Genomic DNA, 25323 nt, shown 5'->3' with positions numbered 1-25323 from the left:
CCAAGTAAACGTGAGACGTAAAACACAGATAGTGCCCTCTCGACGGATGTGCGCCGCAAACCGATTTTCTTGTCGTCCAAGACAAACGGCTAGTGGGCGGCCGCTACATGCAGGAAAAAGCCCCCTTGTGCTCCGACACATGCTCAAAGCTGTCGACGGATTGTTGGCATGAACCCGTTCGACGCAGTTTCAGTGTCGCACACCTTTTCGTTTTCTCTCCTGTGGCAGTCCTGGAGTTGTTGTTCAGAAGCCGTGTCATACGTTTTACTCTGTTCCGTGTGAACTAACCGCGAGTTCGGACGTGCCAGATGTCGAACGCCGCCCGAGATGGAAAATTGTCTTCGACTGCCGCAAGATGGAACCGTGCAGCTGGCTCCAAGCCACAGGGATTTTTGAACAGTCGACAACCCCCAGATCTTGTGCCTTCAACTTCCGCCTCTGATAATGGCAGGCGCCGTCCAACAGGTCTTGGTACCAGCACGTGCCCCGTCTACGGGAGTCCCGTTGGCAGCGCGTCTCCTCAACTAAACCGGAAACCAGGAGCAACACGGCTATCACAAAAGGAGGGCATTTCCAACAATCCTGTTCGCGTTTCCAGGAGATGCTCCTTGCCTCTTTCAAGGGAGGATGCGTCATTAACAACTTCCCGCGGGTTGCCCGGTTCTTGTGCAGCCACCGCGTTCACTAAACTCAAAAGAGAACCGCAGCAGAAACGTGCCTGCATTTCAAGCCACAAAAAAATCCAGGTGAGTTCAAAGCTCTTCCCGTATACCCTCACAGTATGAACATGTGCACCCCTCCGAGAGCATTGTGTTACACCCCGGCTCTGCTTCGCAGAAAGCTTGTTGTTTTGCGGGCGGACAGGTCACCTCGGATCCTCTCCACCACACCAGATTCTGCATTGGTGTCTAAACCATACAGTGCTCCATCAAGGCTGACTAAGCACCTCATACAGGGCTCACAATTGCATATACAATACACATTAGCCTGTCGTGCTCCCAAACCTCTGGACATTTTCAGGGAGTGGCAAGTACGTCGCAAGCTGCAGTAACCATTCTGCAGGATGGCATACAGCGGTACGGCCCCTCTGCAGGGAGCGAGCATATGCTACGAGCTGAACTCGCGGCAGCCGAAGAAGCTATCAGAACAGGTACTAAGCAGCTTATCGCCCCTTGTATTCGCCCCCCCCCCTCGCCCACCTCACACCTCAGCGCCAAGCTCAAGACTCTCCCGCCTTATACAGTATTAGTCATCAGTTTTCGAATCCCGAATCCCCTTTGTAGTTCTGCGCAACAATCTTCGTAGCAGCAGCCCATGCGTAGCTGATCTCTTTCCCCCCATCCTCTTGACGTGCATCCTATCGTTTGAACCTGTTGTGGGCTCTTGAACTGTTCACGCTTAGGGCTGTATTCCGTCTGGCGTAACGAGTATGTGATTGACAAGACGAAGTACGGGAGACCGTATCGCACTGACAACGGATTGGATATCACGGATTACCACGAATGCTTCAGGATTTGCTCCTCAAGTCGCTGTTTCTGTGGTCACTCATATAAAGCTCATCGCCTACCACTTCCCATCGTGGCACGACAAGAAAATGGGGCGCATCGTACGAGGCCTGCAATTCCTCGATTTCCACCTTCTTGTTCCGAGTGCCACTGCTCAGAATATAGGTTCATACCTGGTGAGGATGCCAAAATATCAGCCTGAAGGGTCAGGGTGTCGGAGAAGGCCGCCACGGCGCTGGAGATGACTCTACTTTTGACACCAGAGGAGAAAATACTGAACAAGCTCTGTCTCGCCGTTTTTTTGTCGCTTACACTGGTCCATCTTAATGCACTACGCACCAGCTCACGGAGTAGCACGGGTGCGTTGGCAGTCGAGGCAATTGGCTGACACTGAGGCAGGGCGATGTGTGCACTTGGCATAGACAAGAAAATGTGACGCCTGTTTCGTGTCTTTTTCCACTGAACAGATCACCCGGATGCCATCGCCGAACCCTGGCTCTCACGAAGAGCTGGATTCGAGGCCAGCGCGTGGGCAGCGAAATGCCAGTGCAAGCACACACATCTGACACATGATGTGAATCCCCCTCATCGATGTAGAGAAAGAGGGTGTGGCTGCTCAGGCTACACGTCAGCATGGGAATGCCTCATCTGCGACGGTGAGCCAAGCGGCTCCTTCAATCATCCGGTGCACAGCGGTCAAGGATGCTTCATGTGCGCCCGATAGCTTATTCAGGAATATCGATCCGGTTTACGTTCGGGGAGATCACTGTGCTTGTGTGCCCCGCCATCTCACTGGGCAGGAGTCCGTACATGGCCCATTGCTCATCTATTTGGCGACAGCTTCACATTTGTGAATCTTTGCTTGGAGTCGTCGACTTCTACTATAGATAGGGACAACGGCTGCTCCCCTCACCGTGAGCCACAATGCAGATCAAGTTCAAACGTCTTCACAGGCGACCTTTCTTTGCCGTCCTGAAAGCGGGCGACATGCCCCGTCACCTACCATCTGCATGGTTATTCTGTGAGCGGTGTTCGCATTTATCTCGCACAGGCAAATGGCAAGACCATGTGACCATCGTAGAGACAGCCGCTGAGAGGAGCGCAGCGAACCGTGCGGTTGGCCCAGACTTCATGCCTTTGAACGAGATGCCGGAGCTGCAAGAGCGTTTTTCCGAAATGAGGCTGGCAGATCGCAGTGCCCTTCCTTCGGAGCAGACAAATAAGGGAACCGCCCAGATTGTGTCTCGCCTGACACCAGACGAATGAATGGACATCCACGGATATTTTGGTCATAAAAAACCCTAGGGAGAGTAGTCCGGTTTTTGCTGTGCTTTGCTGGAGATGCGTTGTCTCCTGGCCACTGGGATAACAGTTTCTATTGGCGGGGTGAGAAAAACGGAGCCAGGGTAGCGCGAAATCTATTCGCTACGGGGGGCAACAACAGGTACAGGAAACCAAAAGAGGTGGCGACTCAATGATCGTGGACCTGGATTCCACCAATCGTGACACGGAGGGAACAACCAGCATCCGCTGCCACTTGTACCTTCTCTTGAAATCCGTTTTTTGTCAAATGCGTAGCCGTGTACCAAATGTGGAGCCGGACGATGAGACGAGCGTCATATGGTTTCTTTTTTGACTGGGGCAGTCATAACCTTCACGGATTTGCTGCGCTCCGACTACATCAACAGGGATTGTGCCCTATTTTGTGCTGACCATAAAACGATGATACACAACACATTTTAGCACCGTCGGATTCGTGTGGGATCTGACCTGTCGGCGCAATCATCTCCACACAAGTGAGGACGTCCGGCATAGTGAGACCTTTCTCGAATACAATGCCCTCCCAGTTCGCGAAAATTTTCGAGGTAAGAACCGAACTGCACGAGGGTATCATCTCCGTCGACAGGGTCACCTCGATATGTGTGAAATCTGCCAGTCCTGTTCTTTATTCACTGAAGAAGGTAATTGAGTGTCACTTTCACGACGACGGCTCTCCGGGTACTCCTGCAATACTGAACCAGGCTGAAAACGCGTCCTGGCAGACCGACGTTGGGGGTTTTCACAGTAATCGACTGTCATTGCGGCACTTTGTATCCACTTCGCCGCGCTAAAAGGGGGATGGCTTGGAAAAAGTGCTGCGCTGCCCGGTACCGTGCATGAAAGCTCCACGGAGCTTTTGTGTCCCCCGCTGCTCGTGCAATAGGAAAAGAAATTTTTTCTGAGAAAAAGTATCGAAGGAAGGCTAGAGTTTCAGGAAAAGAAGTACGTTGCAGCTGTGATACTATGTAGTTGTTTTCTCCATGCTGGAAGGTGTCCAGCCTGCTGCCTGTTGGGACCTCCGAAACTGTTTTGCAATCCTAAGTGAACAAGGAGGGGGCGTTCATACTTGATGACCTCTACAAGGTCCCGGAGGGGCAGTGATGGTTCTAACAGTGTGGTTTGTCTACTGGAGGCCCCCACGGCTAGCCCATTCCCTGTCAGATTGACACTGACACATGGCTGCCCTCTCAAATCCGTCATTACTCAAAGGAATATGTCATAGTGGAATTCGAAAGAACTGGAGAATAAATGAAGCATTCTGGCTATAACAGCTTTTACGAGTGCGAAGCAGGAACGGGATCTGAATGTTACACATGATGGTGGCTTCATTTATAGGGATCCGCAGTTGCGGAAATAGATTGACAAGAAAGATAGATCTCTCTCTGTTTTACCGTGGCCTCTTCAGTCTTCTGCCTGCATATTGTCTCCTCCGAAAAGGCGTCTGGTATCCGTTTTCTCTGTGGCTTGTGTGTAACACGGCACCTTTCTTTTACGACAATCATCCATAACAGGTATTTCCACACTCTTTAGCCGCGGTCGTCTAGCATCTTGAACAACAGCTGTGACTGACTGTAGGGAAAACATGTCACCTAAGGGCACTTCTGCAATATCGTTATTACATACTCGCTATTATTTTTTTCCGGCTGCGAGGTCACGCTAAGGTATGTATCAGGATCCAAATGAAGACCTTCGCTTTTTACTGGGTAGGCGATGCTGCGCGGCTGCACGCGCGGTCTGACGAAGGAGACAGGGGGGCATGCATTTTCAGCGGTAAGGTCGGACTGAGCGGAGACGGATCTTGCCCCATGAGTATTTTTCGTAGGGATTCGAGCGTTCTTCCAGCACTGGTAGTTACTCAAGCTATGTTCTGCCATTTTCCGACACAAAGGGTTACATTCTAAGGGAGAACATGGTACGTGCTGCTGAAGAGAAAACTGGATTCAATGTAACCAGAACTACTGTTGCGGCACCGTCAGTCCTGAAATGTGCTTTGCGCATTTTGGCTGTGCATGTTATTTCACTGGTGCGACTTGATGTTTCTGACCTACAAATATCCCTCTCAGTGGCGCCTTCTGACAAACTGCCGCTTGCATTTTCAGGCATTTACCTGCGCTTCCAAGTCGAAGAATTATACGCAGGGTGTGTGCAGCACATCTTTCGTTTCGTGTTGTCTTGTACCAGTTGTACGCTCTGCTGTTCGTGACCGGTCTTGCGCTGGTTCCCCGTGTTTCCCGTACGAGACCGTAATCGTCCATCATTAGAGGCGGCGGTGTTTTATGACAGCCACGCTTGTTTGTGTGGCTAATCTGCGAGCCACGAACGATTTTGTGGCTTCATTTTCTTCGCGGAAGGACAAGGACAAAATGACTATCCCGCATCCTTCATGTGTGCCCGCTTCTCAGTGACGGCACATTTCCACAGCAGGATGGCCCTTAGTGTGCAGTTCAGAAGGCGCAACATATATATAGGGGCTCTAGGACTTCTGTCGGTATTGGCCATCTCCCTTGTATGCAACAATGGATGTTGCCAGCCGTATGCACTCGCGATGGGTTTGTTGACACCAAGACCGGCATCAGACAGTCCCCACCACGATGGCACCTACACCGGCCCCATATTATTCTACGCAGCGAAATTGCGCAGCGGACAGGGGACAACTTCACGGAGAGCGAGAGAAGACAAGAGGGGCCTTTCGCAGGTCGTCGTGCGCCATTTCGCGCTTTCATTCCCCGGGCCGCCTTCTGCTAAAGTTTCTTTATCTCCTGGCGCCCGGCATCACAGTGTGCCTGTTTGTGTCACGTCCACTACTCAGTCAAGCTGTCGCTTTTTCGCCAATACCTCGATACTGCTCACCTGAGGTCGCAAGCGTACTGGGTTGTCGTCCTCTGGCTCCTACATTTCCCGCCACTTTAAAGTCCGTTCACAGATGGCAACGCTGGAGATTTCCTTCATTAGGCTCTTTCCAAATTGCTGGAGATCAGAGAGGTTCAGGGGGACCGGCATGTTTCCTAACTCCGAATTCCGTACCGTCGTTTTTGGGGAGAAAGAGGTCTTACTCTACACGCGTTCACGCGTCTTTCCTTGGTCGTAGGAGATTGAAAGTTCGGCAGCCCGAGCAAATTGACACAGCTCTCCGGCGAGGAGTCCCGTTACGGTGAGTTGGTAGCTTTTCTCGCTCCTCACAGACTTGTGGCGTGGCACCCCTTTTGCCCAGTTCCGAAAAACCTCTTGTTCGCCCCCGCACACGAGTATACTTTTTTTTTACGGAAACATGGCACCGAAAAAGGCAAGCCTTCCTCATCCGGACTTCATCCCGGATTTGCAGTAGATATAGCAGTGTGAGAAAGTGAGCGTCTTGTACGGGTAGTGCGAGTATCGCACCGGTGGGAACTGCGTATGAGCGCTGCGCTTGACGTGTTTGCGACCAAGGAATCAGATTCCATTTCGTCTCTCCCTAGATATCGAACGGACTCCCATATCTCCTTATCGCGTCTGAAAGACAGAAACTGTGTAGAATCCCCGGTGAAGCTGTCCCCGTGTGATGTGGCTTCAGCTCACTTGATGTGAGTGGAGATCTTCGCCCCCCGACGTACGATTTTAATCCCATGTTAGTCTTGCAGTTCGCGAACCTGCTCGACAGCGTCATCTCGTCTCCAGCTGCGGCTCCTTCACGGGAGGACCGGACCGCTTTTCTAAGAGTGCTGTCGGAAGCAAGTGGAAGCGACAGTGGCACAGCGATCTTGGCAGTAGCAAAGAAATATAAGGAATTGACGGATTTCTTGCTGGAGGCGGTCCATCCTGTACTGCTGAGCATGTATAAAAGAAAACTCAGTGGCTCCAGAGCAGGGCTGTACAAGGATTCGCACCACCGTTTAGCTCTTGCCATAGAGGGAGGCGCCATGAGAGGCTGTGTCACCGCCGGCATGGCCGTGGCATTACATCACATGGGATATGCAGATACATTCGATGCTGTGTTCGGCTCCTCCGCTGGAAGCCTAATTGGTGCTTACTTCATTTCTCGACAACTACCGTATGAAGGAGCACAAATTTACTATGATTGGCTGCCTTTCATGGGCAAGAAATTCCTCGATCTCAAGCGAATAGGCCGTGGACTTGGACTGGGCTTCCTGTTAGACGGTGATATTATCGATTTCCTCCTCAATAAGCTTGGCAAACCCCTTCTAAACCTGGATATACTACTGAAGGACATAGTGCAGCAAAAGCAACCACTGGACTGGGACAAATTCAAGGCGAATGATTCCTGGCAACCGCTTAAGGTATGGCAATGCAAGCATCTGAAATCTGTATGGTACAAGTTGGTGACAAAAAGACGGCGGGTTTCTTATAAACATTGTGGTCGGCTGGTTTCCCATAACGGTGGGAGTTATCAAGTGCTCTGCAACAGAGTGTAGTGCGCGAAACAGGAGGGGAAACATGATTGTGTGGTACAATATACCGGTGATTTGCTTGGGCCGACACGCGTAACCTTCACAATCTTTCGATCGAACACAGGATCAGCAGTATATCTGTGGTGAATGCGTTTTGGATCAAAAGTCCCACATTAAATGACGCATATTTGCTCCAGTTCGGATGAAGTGCTGACGAGGTACAATGACAATTACCCTGAAGCATACACGTGCTTCCTCCCGTGGGAAGATGCAGCTGCTGTCCACCAGGACTGCTGGAGCCTGATGGAGGCAAGGATGTGAGATGTCCCGTTTGTTGTGTTTTCTCTGCAGGTCGTCACCTCAGGATTGTGTAGCCAGCGAGCTATCATCCTCGACAGTCTCCACGGAAACATCCGCGATCTGCAGTCTTTAATGGCGTGTGTGCGTGCGTCGATGTTGTTGCCCGGGTTGGCAGGCCCGGTGGTACACTTGCCCGTCTATCCGGAGTCGAGCAATCTAACTCCGCACTACCTTCCTCTGATTACACCGTCAGCGCTTCCCCGCTTTGCGCCACAACCACCATGCGGATTTGTCTCAGAGCCCCTCGCGGACGCTCTTCTGTACGAACCTGTCCCTTTCCGGAGTGCCATAGCCGAAGGATACGATCAGGTTCTTGTGCTGCGGAGCAGGCCTGACGGAAAGCGCGTGGGACGATTAGGAGGAATCGAGGCTGCGGTAGGCCAGATCAATGATGTATGGGGACGAAAGTGCGCCAGTGATTTTGGTGTGGCGCGTAGCGGGGTCGGCCTGCCGAAACGCAGTGGATGTACTCTGCTGAGTGGACGCACAGTATAACACGTTAATGTTATCTTTTCTGTCAGGACAGAGAGGGTCCTCTTCACCGGTCCTATTCAAGCATGACAGCGTGGCATGTACGAAGACATGCATCAATGAAAAGCTCGCGTGAGGACTCACGGAAAAGACGATGCTGTCGGCCATTCTTATTGTCTGTTCAATGCAGGTGGAAAATCGTCTCGCGCGTCGATTCTTTGCTGGAAAGCACAAGCTGCGGCATGTATACGAATACATGAAGCAACGGAAACATCGTATTCGGTACATGAAGGATATGCTGATGCTGAACGATGCAACGAACAACCGACGCAGACTAAAGGTTGCTGGTCAGGACGGAGTCGAAAAGGAGGGGCACGCTTTTGCTGTTGCCTTGGACCCTTCCACAGCTGAGATTGCCCGGATTTCCATGACGCGGAAACAAATTTTGGAGGGCGTCAGGGCAGGCTTCGCTCGCTTGTACGACGTGATTGTCCCCGACCCACAGAAGAGGGGCCGAGGCTACGAGGAGGCATTGAAGGTAAGGAAATTTCAGAGAATCCCACGTTTGTAACGTCTGTAAGCCGATGGATGGTCGGGTCACTTGGCCATAAAGTGTCGATTGCTGATCGGGAGTGGTTTCCGCGAAGGTGTATTAGTTCGAGTGTCTGTGGCCGTTGCCGTATGTGCCCTGTAGGTATTTCCTTCGAATCTCCCCGGCGTTACTGAGGCTTTCACGCCATCCACATCATCTGTCTCTTCATTTCCGTTGATGCCACCGCTCTTCGACGCTTCAGCTGAGAGCGCGAGCGATCCGAAGGCGCTCGCGGACTATGTTACCCGAGCGGCAGCCACAGAGCGGGAGCGACGGGAAATTCTCTCACACGAAGTGAACTCCTAGTTGTTCCCATTTTACATTTACTGGCTATGAGGGTGAGAGTGAGGAACGACCCTCAAAGCATACCACTGCATACGCAGTGACTGTGTATGCATGCACCGTTGTGTACAGTAATATAAAAGTAACGTAACGGTGAAGAGTGCATGTGTATGCTTACATCGACCATTTTCTAGAGACGAGCCAGGGTCCAGTCATCAATATGGCCTCCAATCTGTCTCTCAGGAGGGTGGGCAGTGCAGCGTAGGAAGCGTGAGTAAAAACGGAGTCATACGAATAGTTTATCTCGTCTCGGTATACTACGTCGATCAATGCGGACACGAGGGCACGCACCTCACCGGCGACAAGCAGCAATGCCACCCAGAGAAAGTCGAAGTGATACAAGCCAACTCTGCAGGTGAAGTGATAGTCGGATCACAAAGCGGTTCACAACATTCTTTCTGTACGAAAGTCAGACTTCGAAGCGGTGTGAGGCGCCCACGACGAGCCCAGGCGCATTCTACCATGTGTCAGTGATGTGCCGTGCAGAGAGTCAACGACGAAACAAAGTTTCTACCGTCAGTTTGGTTCTGGCATCCAGCCGGAATGACAAGCGGTCATACAGTACCAGTTGGCAAGGCTCGCCCAGCAGACAAGGGAGGAGCTTCGCTGCCCACTAGTCTGAACCGGAGAGAACAAAAGCACAGCAAAACAAAGAACACCAGTCGTGCACCCGACAGTAGAGCGTATCCGGAGAATATGTAGTTATACCGTTGAGAAGTTTCATACGTCCGAGCTTCCTAAATGGGGCAAGAAGCGGATATGTTCTACTTTGTAGGGATTGTTGTCACTAGCAGACAACTCCTTGGTTGATCGCCCAGTAACATACGAGGCTTGGTTCCGCTGCGGGTGCAATACTCTGTAGTCTGGCTGTCAGCCGACGACCACCCTGATTCTCACTGTTCCCCTGACAACTACACCTTCACTGGCGGTTTGCGCCGGTCCTCTCATGCCGAATGGCAGGCTGTCCCTCACGGGAGAAATGGACATCCAGCACCAATACTACGAATCGGTGTATTCCTCCTGTCTAGGGTTCTATCATAAAGGGTTGGTACATCTGTCTGACGATCGGTATGTTCAAGTGAGAACATTCTGCAGAGTCGTTGAATCATGCAAGCAGAGAAGCTGGTTTCAGATTATAGCGAATGCCTTTTCGGCGCCGAGAGGGGGTTGCCAGCACCGCAGACGTCGGTGATAGTCAGCGTTCCAACTGAGAAAAATGTCGCAGTACGCGTCAGACCAACGTTCAGCATGGGCAGGTGATGCTTATCATAGTCACAGGCCAAAAGGCAACTTTTTGGCCCCAACTTGGCGAGCCAATTCGACGCTGTTGCCGCGTAGAGAGCAGATTCATCTGATGTAGACTTATAGACAAACCAAACTGCTGGTGTTTCAGAAACTGCCACCACTGTGTAGCCCTACTGAAGAATGCGCCGATTTGCGTTTTTCAAGGGAGGTAATTTTGCATTTGTGTTGCATTCGGCGACTTGGGTCTTCTGGGCAGGAAAGAGTTGTTAAGGCGCACCCAACAATGAACCGACTAACCACTCTCTCTGGCCAATTTTCTCATCTAAACGACAACCCGTCGAGGTGAGGAAACGGACTGGATGTGTTTTGTGCTAGACCACTCGAGCCATGGCTATCTGTTCACCAGTATCGGCGATACCAGACCCGAGCCGAATAGATGGGGGATCGGCCTCGCAGTGGTTTTGGGGCGAAACTGTGTGGGGGAGAAATAATCTTGGTCATTGCTGGGAGTTCTTTTTCCTCGCCGAGAGGAAATTTATTCCTTTGACTGGTGTACTGCCTCTCCCTCATACCAGGGTTGCTCCTGGAAATTCAGATGACGTTGTTATCTGCGCGGCTCTGCGGACGGCGATTACCAAGGCCAAGAGAGGTGGTACGCGTCTGTTTCGCAGATGTTGGCAGTTCTGTGTGTTTTCAGCTATAAAAACAGAGGAAATTCAAATAAGCGTACAGCGTACAGGGCATGGATCTACTGAACGGCCTCCACTGCTGACACAAGCGAGTTATTTTCGTCTGTGTTCTAAACAGGTTTCAAAGATACATATCCGGAAGACCTTCTGGCAAATCTTTTGGTGGCGTTACTGAAGAAGACAAAAATTGACCCAAGCAGAATCCAAGACGTTTGCATTGGTAAGGGGTTCTTCGAAAAGCAACAGCCGGGCTCCTGGGGGGCGCGATGCACAGTCGTCCCTTGCCTAAAACCACAATAAAATGTGTGCCCTCAGCGTTTCTAGTTCTTTTTAGCCACCACGCGTTCCATCTACTGGCATGGACATATATTTTCATACTTATGTAAGGTCACGTGCGCGATTTCAAGCGTCTGCAGATGTGCACATATATGCATATTTATGAGGTGGTACGGTTACATTCAGTCTGGTCCTCAACCTCTCTGTAAATCACCCGCCGACCATGACAAGCAAATAGCCGGATGGGCTTTCTAGCGCAAGATTGCTTCCCGGATTCGCGTTTTTCCTTGCAGGCAATGTCTTGCAGCCTGGCGCGGGGGCCCTGGGAAGTCGGATTGGGATGCTTATGGGAGGGCTACCAGTATCTGTCCCGGTGAATGTCGTCAATCGACAATGCAGCAGCGGCCTGCAAGCTGTTGCCAACATCGTTGGTACGTTGCTGTGCAAGGAAGTATTTTTAGAGAGCGTTGCGTACATCATGCCGCATCAGCTGAACCGAACACGAACGTCCAGTGAGTTGGCATTTTGAGAGGGTCTATGGGATTCTACTCCACGTGTGCGCGCGGAAATGCGCGTTGTGTTCTCAGCGGCAATTAAGAGTGGCTTCATCGATGTTGGTATCGGCGGCGGCGTCGAGTCCATGTCTCAGTTTGATATGATGAGGACGCTCAACCCCGAAAAGCTATCGGAGAAAGTTTTCGAAGATGAACAGGGACGCAACTGCCTCATCCCCATGGGGCTCACCTCGGAAGTAAGGGGTGCATTCCGTGGGATTACATGTTGCTGGACTTACAATTTTGCACTTCATGACTGTGTTTCTATCTGCTTGCAGACGTTTCCGTGGTCCCCAGCTGTTCATGCGGCATGATGTTAGTAGCATATACATCTGAAAATGTATATTTGTGGAGAGACATGCCTTCGGTCTGTACATCTCAATCCCGACCCTTCCCGTTTGTGCTTGGAGCTTTTTCCATACCCTGTGTCGTTCACTATATTGGTTTTTATGGACATTTTGTGCTCTTTTCAGAATGTCGCTGAGAAGTATGGCATCAGTCGTGAGGCCCAGGATCAGCTGGCGAAGGAGTCCCATGACAAATGTGTGAAGGCTCAGGAGCAAGGACTTTTCAAAGAAGAAATTGTTCCTCTTAATGTGAAGGTGGGCTTCCACAGTTAATCTCCTACATGTCAAGGTTGGAGGACTACACATACACAGACAGCATGCTGGGTACCGTAGGCATCATCTCTGTACAAAGGAAACAACGATCTTCCAGATTGTTGGTCTTTCCACTTTGCTTTTCGTGTCTCATCATTCTGCGCAATTGCCGAATGCACATGTGTGTATATCCAAAAACCTATATAAACGTATTTGCATTTGTAGAAATGCAGGTGCGTTGGAAGCATTATCTGCTCGTCTGTATATATATATATATGAAGCAGACTCATCTATGTCTGTAACTATGCGTGAGAATATCCTACTGGATTGCTCAGGTGAAGGACGCCGATGGAGTGGAGAAGGAGATAATAGTTGACCGCGACGATGGGGCACGCAAAGCCACGACGGTTGCGAACCTTGCTAAACTGAAACCTGCATTCCAGGCGAACGGAACAACTACAGCCGGTAATTATGGTTCTGCATGAAACACTGTTGCCGCCAGGCCGTTTATGAAAAAACTCGTGGGTTAGTACTCTCAGTTATGTGTTATGGTGTCTGCCTGACTGCTACAGGGAACAGCAGCCAAGTCTCTGATGGAGCCGCCTTGGTCCTTCTGGCCAGACGATCGGCAGCAGAGAAACTTCGGCTTCCCATTTTAGCCAGGTTTGTAGCTTTCACGGTCGTTGGAGTGCCCCCAGATATTATGGGAATCGGTCCGGCAGTTGCGATTCCGGCTGTCTTAGGTAAGGAGCCCACGACTACGAACATGATACAACAGACATTTGGAATATATTACTCTGTTAGTTCCTCGGTTCCGGAGCAGTGCCTTTGTTCATTGGCACCTGTTGAAATGCTATCGCATCTCCCATTGATGGTGAACAAACGCGAGGCCGCGCAGTGTTCAGAACGGCTTTGGTGACTTCGGTTCTAGGTTTCCGTCTTCCGATGTGTTCTTGCATCTTAGAACAAGCAAACTTGTCCATGGACGACATCGACATTTTTGAGCTCAACGAGGCATTTGCGTCGCAAGCGGTGTACTGCGTGAAAAAGCTCAATATCCCGAAAGAGAAATTAAACCCGAAAGGCAAGCCTCTCACCAGCTGCACTCCAGACAGTTTCCTTATGTTGGGGAGGGGGGGCATCAAGTGCTGCAACGAAGATGTGGTATTATTCTACATAAATAAAAGGGAAGCCATTAACCACTTTCAATCGGATTGATTGTAGTTCCTGATATCTTCCGTGGCGGCCTCATACAAGGCCCCAAAATGACTCGTATGCAGTCTTCATCTTGGGAAGGTGACGTGTGCCCTGTCTTTCCCACCCGTTTCTTTTATGACGGTAGGTGGATTCAACCGGCCTATGTATAGTTAGATCATTTTACCATGACTCAGAGGACCGAACCAATGCTTTCCTGAGAACTCGTGCGCCTTTCTCCCCTCGGTCGGCGTGTGGCTAGCACTCCATGTCTACAGATATATGTATATCTGTTTATCTACTTCTTTTCGCTAATTACCAATGTCTCCTCATGTGTCTCTCTCTGCTAGACTGTTTTCCGTTGTACAGGCGGGGGCATCGCTTTAGGCCATCCTTTAGGATGCACAGGCGCTCGACAAATCGCAACCCTGTTGCCGGAGCTCAGGAGGAGAAAGCTCCGTTATGGGGTTGTCTCCATGTGTGTGGGAACGGGGATGGGCGCAGCAGCTGTCATTGAAAACCTTGTTCGGTAATAGTAGAAACGCCGGGTGTGCGATTGCTCGCGTTATGGTCTAAACTGGTTCTGCGAGGTCAATGCCGAGTAGTTACATGTCGGGTCTCGAAACAAAAAAAAACGTGCCGCTGTCCTTCACCTTTCAGTCGTGTGACAGTCTCCTTCACACCTAACTGAAAGCACAGTGTGTTCAGTTTGCCAGGTTCTCTTGCCATACTTTCTCTAGCAATCCCGCGAAGCTGTCACAAATCTTTTAAAGCAGAGACACGGGTCAGGCGAGCATGTATTCAAAAAAATTCCCGCGTGGGTGACACGTTGAACAGGGGCTAGCATACTGCGTTGCTGCAGTGACTGTGAGGGCACGTAGATGGCCACAGTTTCTTCTAAATTAATCGAGCCCCTGGATGCTTGGGTAGGTGGCGAGCGGAACGATGGGGACCCATTCGAGCGTTTCAGATGTTGATGCCTTTCAAAACCTCAGACAGATGAGTACACCTGGGCGACACCGCAAGCCTTTGGGGGGTCTGACAGAGTATCTTGTATCATGTATTTCGCCGGCTCACACACATGTGGCGTGTTTATTAAAAACGGATGTCAAAAGGTAGCGACATTCACATGACCTTCCTGGTGATCTTCCGGTATAAGACGACTAACAAGGATTCTCTTCCTTGGAACCAGGTACAGGCTCGGGCGCTAATTGCTTCTGCGAGTTGACAGATTCACTGCTCACGCTATTGTAGAGGGCAGCACCGATGGATTCGCTGTCGTCTCTGTAGTGTAGCTTTCCGTTGGAAGAGGAAGAATATCTTTTAGATTGAACGACTTTAGTAGGTCAAGGAGAGACTCACTCAGAGATTTCTCTGGTCGGACATTGTTTCCACCGCGTTGTAATCCGCGGTGGCGTCTTGACGAATTTTTTGATTTTAAACTGGCTCACAGCCCCATCCGAGCGCCCGTTCGGTTCAGCCGTTTGCTGTTGTAATAATGAACACTTTTCGTGGGGAGGACGGACGCTGCAAACTTCCTGGTATCGCCGGCAGCGTCCGAGTGAGTGTCCATAGGCAGCTTTCGTCAGTTTGACCCGCCATGTTTGCTTCGCCTCGGCCTTCCGAATGCTCTGCTGCGCTTCATATTTTCGAGCCAATTCTTGCACATGTTCAACACCGTAGATATTTTGTATGAGCGGAGCCACGCCCGGCTGCGCACGGTTCCTGTGACCGTACGAGAAGAATGGGTCGTTGCCAACAGGTCGCGTCGACACAGGCCGAGATGAGGTCTGAGGTCGTGCACGAAGAACCGGATTACTTCTTCTCCACGCTGAGACTTTTTTGGGCGTCGTGGCCCCACTCTGTAACGCTGCCTTATTTCGCTGTTGGAAATTTTGAGCGTCTTTGTGCGTCGCTGGCGGATGGTGTTCCATCCACCTCTGAAACACGGCCCTCACGTTGCCATCTTTACCCTGTAGAGCCTTGTATCCGAAGAAGTGATCCGTAGCAGGGAAACGTGGTGCGTGACACGCTTGCTTAGCCCTTCCAACTGGACTTCGTTGAACGAGGGGGTTGTGTGTCGTTACTGACGGATGACTGGCGACGAACGACACTTGTGATATCAAGTCAGGACATTGTGTGACGGGGAATGAGTTGGCCCACAAACGCGCGTGAGATTCAGGTCCCGCTTGTGTATGGGACGTAGCTGGCAAATGAAGGCCGGGTCCCGACAATGTGGGTTTCTGTGGCACGAAGAGTTCCCGTGGAGAGCCCCAATGCTGTCGCTTCGGAAGCCCTGGTCGGACCTGGTACTCAAACCTGGGGCCAGACAAATACATTGTATGATCGTGGAAAAGAGTAAACGTCTTTTGTGTGAGATACGCTTGTGGTTTTATTCAGCGACTGACGTCCCAGTCACCCGACCGGCCACGACGCTGTCTGTGAACCGAAAGGGGGAGCAACTGGGAAAATACTCGTGTGACGGTGCCTGATCCATACAACAGGTGGTAAGAGTTCCTTCGGCGTGCCCCGCACCACAGAACGAGCTGACGGCGGCAGAAGCTCGACTGCAATCATCATTGGGGAGGCTGTAAACGTTGCAGAATCAAGACAAGACAGATAACTCCCACTGGCGGGCATAATACAACGTACATTCGTATAAAAAGCCATGCGAAAGTCTCAAAGTCCGGGAAACGACGCCACCCCGTCGATTTTCAGAGCGAGAGTCCTCGGCTGACGGGTCATTCCCATCGTGGCAGTGGATGACGTACACTGACTTTGTTGTCTGTCGCGGCTTAAGGTTTCGCGGAGAAGGACAGCTCCTGCGTCGATTTCTGTGTCCTAGCTAACAGAATCCTGCGAGACAGCGAGCAATGGTTCGCGTCTCAGTGGTCTTAAAATCAGGCGGTTCACACAGATGTCAGCATGCAGCCAGTAATGAAGAGTACCCAGCACATGCAGGCTTGCTAATTTCACAAGGCACCCAACTCTGCAGTCTCTTCCTTTGAATACACCTCCTTCACTGAGAAAAGAATTGTAGTTTCAGACATGGACAGTAGTGTCCAAGACGTGGCCGCCCCCGGATTTAATGTACCGCCACTTGATCAGGCTCTGTTGACTCGTTGAAAGGAGCGCTGCGAGCCTGATGTTGGAAGCTTTCGTTCGCACTCCCTTGAAGCACTAATCTGCCCTCTCATTATTCCATACTCACCCCATCATAACAAAAACGGCGAATGTGCTTTGGGAAGGAGGGACCATTTATGCGGACTCCTTGAATTCCGATGAGCCTCTCTGACACTCGAAGGCATTCGGCAACGCCCCGAAGCGTCGTGTCAGTTTCATGGTCGAGCCAGGAAGCCTTCTGTGGCCGTGGCAAAAACGAAGTGCGTCTGAGCGTAGCGCGAGAACCTATGACAACAGATTAGCCCCTACTATTGCATACTATGACAAGCCCGCTAATTCTTGCTGTTCATCTCGGAAACATCCTGAGGTGTCAAGGCACACACATACTTTATCGGGGGCTGCGCTTTGCCGTCGAAGATCAGCTCCTCGATTGTGCGGCAGCACTTCCAGGGCAACCGGCACAAATGCGGATCCAGGAATTCACGAGATGTGCCGTTTTCCATTGCTTGACTCCGTCCAATCAGAACGAACATGCATGATCATCAAACACTTTCCGTTATATTTTAATGGGTGCGCAACCTGTGACGCAACAGCGGAACCAACGTTTCTGGCTGACCCACTTCGCTCTGTCTTGGCGCACAGCAACGTTCGAAGGCACATATGATCAAATACTAGTCCGTAGGTCTTCTTTAACTATAGAAACCTCAGGAGCCTCCTGCGAGTGGAAAATGCTAATCGTCAGCAATCAGTGAAAGACGGGAAAAGGGAGCGACAGGACGCCAGTGGCTGGAGAACGTGCCATGGAGGTGGTCAGTCATTGATCACGCTTTAATTTCCCTCAACGCCGGAATCATGGCAAGAGAAAACTTTGGTTTCCCTGAGAAGTTCGTCATCGAACTGGTTCGAAATCGCCGCCACGATATTTACAAGGAAATGCTACACACCTTAATTGGTAATGCATCGATAGAATTATCATACAGGCACGCAGCTAGTTATTGAGAGACACTCACAAGCCCACAACCATAATTCGTAATCTCAGTGGCTTGCGATGCAATCATAATTGTCATAGCTGAGAAGTATGTACGTGTATCAACTTCTAGATCGACAGTCATCATGTGATGTGCCCACACTAGGGAACGATACAAAAATCCTTTACTGGTTAGGTATCTATATGGCTAGTCATGCAACTAACACGAACAGTAGAGCTGTGGGCTGCCCTTGGTTGTGCTCTCCTATTTACTCTTGGTGGTACAACAGGAGTCCCCGGCAGGCCGGCGGGGCCTCGCTGGACGATGAATATTTTACAGACACCAGGCCGCGCCGTCGCCCAGTGTTTTATGGGCATCGTGTAATGCTGTGTCTGACCTACTTCTCCTGGTCTACCACTGAGTGAACGAGCACCTAACGGGCCACTTCGCACTATATTTTTGATCAGAGCACATAACCACGACGCCGTGTCTCGTCATGTTCAACACTTCCGGAACATCAGAAGCGACACTGGTATACACAAACCAGTGATCTAAAATACGCGTTCGTTTGGATTTAACGCAGCATCGGGAGTTGGAGCACGCACACTTCGTACAAAACGTATCAGCCGTACCACGTTGGAATGTGCGTCTTCGCGATAGTGCGGAGACGACCTCGTCGACTTGCACTGTATCGGGCGGGAGCATACGTGGGCATCGAAGTTGGTCAAACTCGAGAGCACAAATCGCGTGAACGTGCTAGATTATACTGTTGTTGGGTCTCCGCTTCTAAATAAAACAGCTTTCTACGTGAAAACGGGCTAATGGCCACGACAGTTGAGTCTGACCCCACAACATTATTCCGCTATCGGTAGCCGGTTTTCATCCACTGTGTGTGAGACTGTAGAGTGCTGCGCCAGAAAAAGGGTCAGTATTGCCGTGCACGTCCGGACCCCTGACCATCCGTTTCGTTCGTCTTTCGGGCAGAATCCAGCTTCCCTTCTATCCCAGATATCTTGCGTGTGACGCTACAAACGGTCCCTCGCATTGAAGCCACTATTCGGTTACAACGTTACACGCATTACTGCCGTCGCTGGCCGATTCGGACAAATATGCCATCGCTTCTCCAGATGCGGACATGCCCCGTCCCACCGCTGTGGATGGTCGACGATTACTGAGGGAAACAAAATTTGTCGTTCCCCAGCGTCTTCTGACTGCTTCGTCAGCCCCTTACAAACCGAGAATTCGAGTTAGTTACATGCGCTTACAGCGAAACATCACCCCTGCCACTGATTCTTTCCATTGCCCACTGCTTTCATGGAGATAGGTCAACAAAGCAAAACAGCCGTCCCGTTTCTGTGAGGGGCGCGTTTCGCCGACAGGCTCGCGCACAACGCATTTGCAGGTTGTTGCCAGTGGAAACGTCCGCCGCTCCCCCCCTGCAACCCCTCCGACGGGGGAAACACAAAACAGCCGTTATCGGCAGCGGCCACGACGAGAGAGGCAGGATGCTAAGACCGAGCGAGCAACGCCAGCCTCTTGTTGCGGGGATGCTTGCTTGACAACGTGACTAGACTCCCGCCCCTCCCACCCGAAGATTTGCGTCATCCTGCTCTCCTCCCCCCACGTGCGACGCCGGCGCTCTTCACGATGAACTGTTGTAGTCCACGGTGCTCAAAGCGCCACTAGAGAGGAAATGTGTGTAGATTGTGTAGTTGCACATTGTGTGTTGGCAACAAGAGGCTGCGGAAAAGAAACAAGAACGTTGTAAGAATCGCCTTTGCTTTCACAGAGAGCTTTTGCGCCGCGTTGCTTCCCCAAAAGAGTACACGGAGAAGCACCTACCGTCCGTCCTGTGCGATACCACACACCGTCCTACTCGTCGTTCACCATCCCCTGCTGCTGCGCGGGTGTGCTGTTCGGTACGAGTCATAGGGTTGTGTCCAAATCACCCGCCCCGCATTTCATCTTTTGGAGAGGAATGTCCGGTGCGGTGCAGCTCAGTCTGAAAACAGACTGAAAAGTCAGTGTTTTTTCTCCCAACTTTTTTTTCATCCCACTCCACCTTTTTCTTTTTTGTATCATCTTGTAGTCTCCTGTCTCTCCCCGCAGAAGAAAAAATGGCGGATTCTCCTGCTGTGGGTATCGACCTTGGCACCACCTACTCTTGCGTAGGTGTGTGGAAGAACGATGCCGTGGAAATTATCGCCAATGACCAGGGGAACAGGACGACCCCGTCCTACGTTGCGTTTACTGACACGGAGAGACTTGTCGGTGATGCTGCCAAGAACCAAGTGGCACGCAACCCGGAAAACACTATTTTCGATGCCAAGCGCCTGATCGGTCGCAAGTTTGATGACCCGTCCGTGCAGTCGGACATGAAGCATTGGCCATTCAAGGTCATTGCTGGTCCGGGAGACAAGCCGCTGATTGAAGTTACTTACCAGGGGGAGAAAAAGACGTTCCACCCGGAAGAGGTTTCAGCCATGGTGTTGGGCAAAATGAAGGAAATCGCGGAAGCGTACTTGGGGAAGGATGTCAAGGAAGCCGTCATTACGGTGCCCGCCTACTTCAACGACTCGCAGCGTCAGGCGACCAAGGATGCTGGTACTATTGCAGGCCTCAGTGTCCTGCGTATCATCAACGAGCCTACCGCGGCTGCCATCGCGTACGGTCTGGACAAGAAAGGCTGCGGAGAGATGAACGTCCTCATCTTCGACATGGGTGGCGGTACTTTCGATGTGTCGTTGCTGACAATTGAAGACGGTATCTTTGAAGTGAAGGCAACAGCAGGAGACACTCACCTTGGTGGAGAAGATTTCGATAACCGCCTGGTGGATTTCTGCGTCCAGGACTTCAAGCGCAAGAACCGCGGCAAGGATATCAGCACCAACAGCCGCGCCCTTCGCCGCCTGCGTACCCAATGCGAGCGCACCAAGAGAACTCTCTCCAGCAGCACTCAGGCAACCATCGAAATCGATTCTCTCTTCGAAGGCATTGACTACTCTGTGTCCATCTCTCGTGCACGCTTCGAGGAGCTTTGCATGGATTACTTCCGCAACTCCCTGCTGCCAGTCGAAAAGGTCCTGAAGGATTCTGGCATTGACAAGCGCTCGGTCAGCGAGGTTGTGTTGGTTGGCGGGTCGACCCGTATTCCCAAGATCCAGCAGCTCATCACCGACTTCTTCAACGGAAAGGAGCCCTGCAGGTCCATCAACCCCGACGAGGCGGTTGCGTATGGCGCCGCTGTTCAGGCAGCTATTTTGAAGGGAGTTACCAGCTCCCAAGTGCAAGACTTGCTTCTTCTCGATGTTGCCCCCCTCTCCCTCGGACTGGAGACTGCTGGTGGTGTCATGACGAAGTTGATCGAGAGAAACACGACCATCCCCACCAAGAAGTCGCAGACCTTCACCACCTACGCCGATAACCAGCCAGGAGTGTTGATTCAGGTGTACGAAGGTGAGCGTGCGATGACAAAGGACAACAATCTCCTTGGCAAGTTCCATTTGGATGGTATCCCACCTGCGCCACGCGGTGTTCCCCAGATCGAAGTTACCTTCGATATTGATGCCAACGGTATCATGAACGTCACAGCCCAAGATAAATCCACAGGCAAGAGCAACCAAATTACCATCACGAACGACAAAGGCCGTCTTAGCGCGTCCGAAATTGACCGTATGGTGCAAGAAGCCGAGAAGTACAAGGCCGAGGATGAGCAGAACAGGCATCGTGTGGAAGCAAAGAACGGTTTGGAGAACTATTGCTACCACATGAGACAGACCTTGGACGACGAAAAGCTTAAGGATAAAATCTCCGCTGAAGACAGGGAGACCGCAAACAAAGCCATCCAGGACGCGCTTGACTGGTTGGATAAGAACCAACTTGCAGAGAAAGAGGAGTTTGAGGCCAAGCAGAAGGAAGTCGAATCGGTGTGCACGCCTATTATCACGAAGTTGTACCAGGCAGGGGCAGCAGCAGGCGGTATGCCTGGTGGCATGCCTGGAGGCATGGGCGGCATGCCTGGAGGCATGGGTGGTATGCCTGGAGGCATGGGCGGCATGCCCGGTGGAATGCCCGGTGGAATGCCTGGAGGCATGGGAGGCTCTGGCGGCCCCACCGTGGAAGAAGTTGACTAAGAGAGGAAACCGGGGGGAAGTGAGCAGAAGCCCCGGGCAAGTCACATCGACAGTTTTTGGGTTCTTCGCATGAAGAAAGTAACAGGCGTTTGACTCTTTTCCTAGTAGTGGTGTAACGCGCATCCATCAACTCCAAGTGAAAGGGAGGCAGAGAGGATGGGGATTCCTGGTGTATATACACTGTGTGTATATATAACATCAATTTCGCATTGTTTTCGAAAGTATAGAAACATCAACTTTCTCACAAAGAAACTCAACTACCTATACGTGGACGAACGGCATGCTGCTAAGATTTTCCCGTGAACCTTTGGGGTTCTAATTCTCAATGCACATGATGTAGAGGAGGGTGTACAGTCTGCAGAGTAAGGAACGGTGGTGTCTGCCCCGTTCTTCTACCGTGGTGGCCAAATGTGCAGGTGCTACCGAATATCTAGGCGGTTGCTGGTACTCTACAGTTAGCGAAGCTACTGAAGTTTTTTTTTACACAGTCACCCAGAATGTCGAGAATTCACATGTGTATGAACCGGGTATTAGCAAACCACAGATAGCTGATCCTCCCGCTTACAGGCGTAAATGGATTGGGCTAGGAACGTACCTGTAGTACTGTGTCTTTCATGGTAAAACATGTGTGCTCGTCTCGTCTACGGTAAACTAGTATGCGCAAGGAGCGTATTCACTACGGTGTCATCGTCCATAGCATTAGCGGAGGTTGACAGGTCCAGGAGCAGCAGGACAGTTACAGCACTACAACGGTGTGCATACCGCGGCCGGCGGCGCCTACCGGGCCGCCAGCTACCCAAGTGTTCAATGCAAACGATCCGGAAATACGGTGTTCCACACAGCGAAGAACATGCCTTACGTATTATACAAACGATGGTGATGACACTTGTGGGAGGACCGCCTGGCGTTGCTAGAAAAAATTTTAGACGAATTCGAAGCCAGTGGTCTACTGTTCGACATGCGCGACAAGAACAAAAATGGGATCCATCTGATAATAAAGGTTCTATCATCCCCCTCGGTGCAACAGACAACACCTCTGGTTACGGCGGGGTTTGCTCATTGTGCTGCCTGCTGATGAGTTTCCCAACCACGAGGAAAACGAGCTTGTTTCAGGAGACGAAGTGTACGACGTAGAACGAATGCGGTATCAAAGGTGACAGTTAAACTTTTCCCCAAAAAGCGCATGGCGACCTTTACAAAAGAGCGCGGCGACCGCGCTCACAGCTTTGTGTTCTTAGGGAAGGCACCACACCTGTGTAGTTTCGGGGGAAACTAATCCACGTGCAGATGTCTCTGGTTTTTAGTAGGAACTCAAGTGCACTCACCTGAGGAGTATCCACAAGGTCGTCAGCCTTTCCATTCCCAAAATCGAGATATTTGTTCATGCTTGAACACATGTCACAAAGGTTGCACCAACCTCCTGTTTGCGGCCTAAAAACTGTGAGACGTCAGAGGGGGTCAAATATCTTTCAGAAGCACAGATCCGAACACGGTTTCTCTGTGCCTCGTCACTCATGACCACGTTCCTTGTCCTCTCACTGGCGACACCACCAGAGGTGGAATGCACTGCTTCTTCCCAATTCCTCGCTGCCAACTCATAACGATTCTCAGTAGACACCAGGAGGTTCCGAGACTTCGCACACTTCAAATAGCCAGGGTTGGTGGAGGCCTCTTCCTGGCGCTGATTTGACTTGTCGAGCCAAAGAGTCGAGCAAAATCGTTGGTTGACAGAGGGCTGCAACTCGTCGAGACATGTGCACCGTTTGGCACATGTTCGTCGTTCTTCCTTTAGCATCAGCCCCCTCTGTCTCGTCGGATTTGATAGCGGTCATTCACGTTAGGCCGGTACGTAGGCGCGAAATGCGGATTTAGCGGGCTGTTGCCTGGGAACCGCCATGTGCGTCTATGTTCTGGTTGGACGCCTTTCTCTCGATCCTGAGCTTCCTTCTCTAACTCTTTAAACTCCTCTGTTTTCTTGAAATCCTTCATTGCGCCTTCCAGCTTCTCCACGTAACGCATCCTACCAGCGTACGAAAAACGAGAGGGAAAACCCGATGTCTCACACAGAGTACTAAAGTCTTGAGAAATGATGGCACGCTTTATAGGGTCATCACTCATGTCGCATCATTTGATTTGTGCACACGAAGTGAGCAAAGTGCATCATAGATCCCAACAAAAACTGGTGACCCTTCGTGTTCGGACACGGCTACGAAGCAAAAAACAACTACGTACAAAACCGTATATATATATATATATATATATATATATATGCGTACGATACGGGTTTCTAAGTGCTCACATCTCGAGACGTAAATGAAAAACATGGATTTATCAAGATAAGCAGATATGTTCACGCGCACGTATCAGCGTGTGTATCTTTTGCAGTTACAAAATGCTCGAATTTTGGACTAGACGAGCCGTTTACCAATTTCCCGTCCAAATAGGTGATGAGGCCGGTTTCGCGGTTAGAAACACAATCTACGGATCCTAAGCGGAGACGTATACTCGGAACAAAAGCCAAGAGGGTACCCCTCACCTTGCGGAGCGGCATCTCCGCTGGTCTTCCGCCTTTCTCTCCTCAATCCGTCTGTCGACGAAGGCTACTGCACGCCTGAAAGCAAATACAGTGAGGAAATGCAGTTCGGAAGATAAACTGTGTCTGAATAATATGCACCACGTCTCACAAACAAGGAAACGTCCTGGAAAGCGTCTGACGAAAGGATTCTTGTTGTTTCGGAAAGGCACCTACTGATTGTCCCTGTGTCTCAGTGTGTGCACGGAATATGTAAATCGGCAACAGTAAACCCATCCGTTTACTGCGGTACACCGAACTAAGCTTCTTGGCCTGTACTTTGCTGGAAAAAAATGTTTGCTTGAAGGATCTTAAGGAACACACTGGAAAGCACGTTACGAAGGGGTTTGCCACATACGTCTCCTCATGCCAGTGCATTTCTGGAGCATGGTATCACGGACTCAATAAGCTGTACATTCTTTACAAGCACATATGTTCACACATGTACATAAACATGCTATCATTTTCATCGCGTCGCGGCAAGGGTAAGCCTTCTTGTTTCTTGATTCGGACGTACTTGCCAAGAAAACAGAGTAGAGCTGCGACGAGGGCGAGGACAATAACTGTCCAAATATGTTGTTCAAGAGGACCGCCGCCTTCACTGCTATCACCGGCAGATGCATTGTCTACTACCGAAGCATCGAATGTGTTCCCGTGTCCTGTTTCTTGTGTCTGTCCGATAAGGGGAGGTCTTGATCCGTCGTTTCGGGGAAACAAGGGCGTTTCAATGCCCCCAGGGGCATCCTCAGGCTCGTCCATTTTGCGTCACTGTGTGAAGATTCCCCCAAAACTGATGTCAAACATGCATTGTGATCCTCCGCGTATGCGACTAAACCACGCAAGACACCGCCCCTACGACTTGCAAGGTGTGAATTTGTAGCCACTGCTGCATTGGACCACAACTAAAGAGGGTGTAAACCCGCCTTCACGAAACAACAAAAAAGGCAGGGTTCGCCAAACAGGTACAAAAAACCCGTTGCCCCTGCCTGGATTCA

At 50.9% G+C, this 25323-nt stretch overlaps 6 protein-coding genes across 6 annotated transcripts; 4 read left to right on the top strand and 2 right to left on the bottom strand.

Annotated features, from left to right (window-relative positions):
- Positions 1 to 308: 308 nt before the first annotated feature.
- Positions 309 to 1305, top strand: NCLIV_033990 (conserved hypothetical protein; the record flags this gene model as incomplete). The annotated part of the gene is made up of 2 exons (XM_003883595.1): positions 309 to 746; positions 1021 to 1305. The coding sequence occupies 2 exons, from the start codon at positions 309 to 311 to the stop codon at positions 1303 to 1305; spliced, it is 723 nt and encodes a 240-aa protein (XP_003883644.1).
- A 5122-nt stretch (positions 1306 to 6427) lies between these two features.
- Positions 6428 to 8939, top strand: NCLIV_033980 (conserved hypothetical protein; the record flags this gene model as incomplete). Its single annotated transcript, XM_003883594.1, has 4 exons — positions 6428 to 7099; positions 7562 to 7945; positions 8232 to 8579; positions 8736 to 8939. The coding sequence occupies 4 exons, from the start codon at positions 6428 to 6430 to the stop codon at positions 8937 to 8939; spliced, it is 1608 nt and encodes a 535-aa protein (XP_003883643.1).
- A 1564-nt stretch (positions 8940 to 10503) lies between these two features.
- On the top strand, positions 10504 to 13556 carry NCLIV_033970 (Acetyl-CoA acetyltransferase,related; the record flags this gene model as incomplete). Its single annotated transcript, XM_003883593.1, has 9 exons — positions 10504 to 10562; positions 10796 to 10872; positions 11028 to 11129; positions 11479 to 11616; positions 11773 to 11936; positions 12213 to 12341; positions 12674 to 12803; positions 12911 to 13081; positions 13303 to 13556. The coding sequence occupies 9 exons, from the start codon at positions 10504 to 10506 to the stop codon at positions 13554 to 13556; spliced, it is 1224 nt and encodes a 407-aa protein (XP_003883642.1).
- A 1334-nt stretch (positions 13557 to 14890) lies between these two features.
- On the bottom strand, positions 14891 to 15871 carry NCLIV_033960 (conserved hypothetical protein; the record flags this gene model as incomplete). Its single annotated transcript, XM_003883592.1, has 1 exon — positions 14891 to 15871. The coding sequence occupies one exon, from the start codon at positions 15869 to 15871 to the stop codon at positions 14891 to 14893; it is 981 nt and encodes a 326-aa protein (XP_003883641.1).
- A 3869-nt stretch (positions 15872 to 19740) lies between these two features.
- Positions 19741 to 21756, top strand: NCLIV_033950 (Heat shock protein 70, related; the record flags this gene model as incomplete). Its single annotated transcript, XM_003883591.1, has 1 exon — positions 19741 to 21756. The coding sequence occupies one exon, from the start codon at positions 19741 to 19743 to the stop codon at positions 21754 to 21756; it is 2016 nt and encodes a 671-aa protein (XP_003883640.1).
- Positions 21757 to 23550: 1794 nt separating this feature from the next.
- NCLIV_033940 (conserved hypothetical protein) lies at positions 23551 to 25087 on the bottom strand (the record flags this gene model as incomplete). The annotated part of the gene is made up of 3 exons (XM_003883590.1): positions 23551 to 23776; positions 24293 to 24367; positions 24846 to 25087. 3 exons carry the CDS (start codon positions 25085 to 25087, stop codon positions 23551 to 23553), a joined length of 543 nt encoding a protein of 180 aa, XP_003883639.1.
- Positions 25088 to 25323: the final 236 nt, after the last annotated feature.

Source organism: Neospora caninum, chromosome VIII, assembly GCF_000208865.1.
Source record: "Neospora caninum Liverpool complete genome, chromosome VIII".
Taxonomy (NCBI): Eukaryota; Apicomplexa; class Conoidasida; order Eucoccidiorida; family Sarcocystidae; genus Neospora; species Neospora caninum.
This window is presented reverse-complemented; position numbering and strand designations above follow the sequence as displayed.